We start from the raw sequence: 2,786 nt of genomic DNA, 5'->3' as shown, positions 1-2,786 counted from the left end.
TTCCTTTTGAACTAACAAAATGTTTAAAAGATGTAAATGCTGAAGACAGAGGGGTGCGACGGAGGGTTTTCCCGTTTTCTAAGGGACCGCGGAACGAAAAATTTCAAAATAATAAATTTTAAATTAAGCGCGTCGCGCCCACCAGAATGAATCCTCGCGTGCTAGGTCCTCCGCCCCCCTCCTCCCGCAATCAGTAGAGGAGGAACGTCGTGGCATTCGAGCCCGACTCCTCCCCTCCCCTTTTACCCACGGGTGGCACGTGCCAAGTCGCTTCGGCGCGTAGGAGCGCCGTCCGCCAAAAACCATAGTTTGGTCCCCCGATTCTTCTTCTTATCCTTATGGCTAAGATCAAAGTGTAGTCCGGCCCACGGGCCGCTCTGCTTCCCCGCGATCTGAGAAACCGCGGAACGAAACATTTATTAATAATTAATATTTTCTACAAAACCTAGCATGCTTAGCCAGAGATTCATACCTCATTTTGCCCTCCATACGGAGGACATGAGGAACAGACAATAAATATGTATGCAGAAACAATATTATATTCAAACAAAACAGTTAATCAATGTCTGTCGTTGTGGCCACGTCGCAGTCGTACTGCCTTTGCCCGGACACGTGCTCACAGTAGATGTCCCGCGACCATTTCACAGCCGCGGAGACCATCTTCTTCCGCAGCGTGGCGACGCGACCCCGGTGGATTCGCAGTCGGGACAGGATTCGCTCGTTCTCCTTGTCCCAGCTGCCGAGGGAACCAACGACGAGGGCGCCCAGGTGAACCTCCTGCTTAAACTGGAGGCGGCAGCGGAGTCTCGCGGCCAGGTCATCGTACTTGGCCATTTTGGCCGCCCTGGCTGCGTGCAACGCCTCCAGTCGGTTCTCGAACGGGACAGTGACGTCGATTATGTGCACCGTCCCGCCGGGCACCTCAGTCACGACGAGATCAGGTCGCAGGCGGGAGTGGTCACCCTCCACCTTTTGGTCCAGCCTGGCCTTCCACTTGGGAGGCAGTGCGTCCCGTAGGAGCGACAAAATCTCGTCGTGTCTCCGTTTCCACGCAGCAGAGTGACTCGGGCAGTGGTTGAGGACGTGCGGCAGGGTTTCATCCTCGGTGCGGCACCTCCTGCACTTCCTGCTGGCATTCAGCACACCTCTGCGTGCGCCGTTCAGCGGAAGTACGTTTAGGCGGGCTCGGTGGATGAAGCGCCAGTCGCAGAAACGGGTGAAGCGGCCAGTGGACAAGAAGTGGCTGCTGTCCCAGGAGTTGGTGACAGCTTCCATCGCCTTCCCCTGGTCCTTCTTCGCCACCAGCCTTCGCCGGTAGGCTTCCCCGATCGCCCTACGAATCAAGCCGCACGCTCTGTGGCGGGATGTCGAGGGGATGATGAGGGTCTCCGAGTGGGGCGTCGGATTGCTCAGCCGCAGGGAGATATCGTGGCGGAAGACGCTCCACTCCCATCGCAGCCCGCACAGCCTTTGAAGGTCCCGGGTGGCTCTCCTCGCGCGGGACCATAGGGATGCCGTGGCCCCGGCCGTGGACCCTGCCGTAATCTCAGCGTCCCCGGACAGGTATCCGCATAACACCCTCTTCTCAGGCGGCGCTCCGATTTTCCCCAGTCTCTGGTGGACCGCCTCCTGCAGGGAGTACCAAGCTGTCTTGCGGACGAATGGGTCCTTGCACGTTAGCATGCGGAACGCCTGCGTCACGACAAGACAGTCCTTGAGTACTGGGAGTGGTGTGTAACCCCCGCCGCCAAGGTGTGAGGGGAGGTGGATTATTTCCCTGCTGGCCCTTTGTGGAAGGTATAGCCACTCCTTCACTGCCCCATAGACCATGGTGTCGGTGCGGGCAAGTGACTTTTTAGTGGTGGCCGTGACTCGCAGCGGAAAGTGGAGCCTCGGCAAAAGGAAAGTATGCAGAGCATCGATCTTCTGCCAAGGCGCCAGCTCGCTACTCCTAACCGAGTCGAGATCCTTCCGCAGTTTGGCCAGCAGGTCACCCAGTTGGTCTCCTGCCCTGAGACCAATAGGGGATCCCAGGTATTTGTAGGATTCCCCCTCCCCCAGCCGCTTCATGTCACCTCCCTGGATGGAGAAAGCCGTGTCTCTGACACCCTGGCGTCCACCCCTGAAGTCCAGGTGCAGGGAGGCGCATTTCTTGGCGTTGAAGCGTTGAAGTGCCTTCGCACACACTGCCCGGTGGACTAGGGGGCCTCGACGACTCAAATTTCCGACTCCGCAGAATCGAGAGGTGGAAGGGGGCGGAGGGACTAGCACGCGAGGATGCTTTTCTAATGGCCCCCGCCGCCCCGTTTTTATGTGAAGGACGTGGTGGCATGGGAGGGCATTAAATCATGGCACCACGGGGCCTGGTGGACAATATTCTACGGCCTGAAACACCGTGGAATGTTAATTGAAAATTTTTCCTTTTGAACTAACAAAATGTTTAAAAGATGTAAATGCTGAAGACAGAGGGGTGCGACGGAGGGTTTTCCCGTTTTCTAAGGGACCGCGGAACGAAAAATTTCAAAATAATAAATTTTAAATTTAGCGCGTCGCGCCCACCAGAATGAATCCTCGCGTGCTAGGTCCTCCGCCCCCCTCCTCCCGCAATCAGTAGAGGAGGAACGTCGTGGCATTCGAGCCCGACTCCTCCCCTCCCCTTTTACCCACGGGTGGCACGTGCCAAGTCGCTTCGGCGCGTAGGAGCGCCGTCCGCGAAAAACCATAGTTTGGTCCCCCGATTCTTCTTCTTAGCCTTATGGCTTAGATCAAAGTGTAGTCCGGCCCAT

At 56.9% G+C, this 2,786-nt stretch overlaps 1 protein-coding gene across 1 annotated transcript; it reads right to left on the bottom strand.

The window, feature by feature from the left end:
- Positions 1–555: 555 nt before the first annotated feature.
- LOC139691389 (uncharacterized protein T26G10.4-like) lies at positions 556–2,070 on the bottom strand. The gene has a single exon (XM_071589185.1). The coding sequence runs from the start codon at positions 2,068–2,070 to the stop codon at positions 556–558; it is 1,515 nt and encodes a 504-aa protein (XP_071445286.1).
- Positions 2,071–2,786: the final 716 nt, after the last annotated feature.

This window comes from Hetaerina americana, unplaced genomic scaffold (assembly GCF_022747635.1).
Source record: "Hetaerina americana unplaced genomic scaffold, ioHetAmer1.1.p SCAF_330, whole genome shotgun sequence".
NCBI classification, from domain to species: Eukaryota; Metazoa; Arthropoda; class Insecta; order Odonata; family Calopterygidae; genus Hetaerina; species Hetaerina americana.
This window is presented reverse-complemented; position numbering and strand designations above follow the sequence as displayed.

Coding starts and splice junctions, on each gene's coding strand:
- LOC139691389 (XM_071589185.1), bottom strand. CDS start 2,070: ATGAAGCGGCTGGGGGAGGGGGAATCCTACAAATACCTGGGATCCCCT.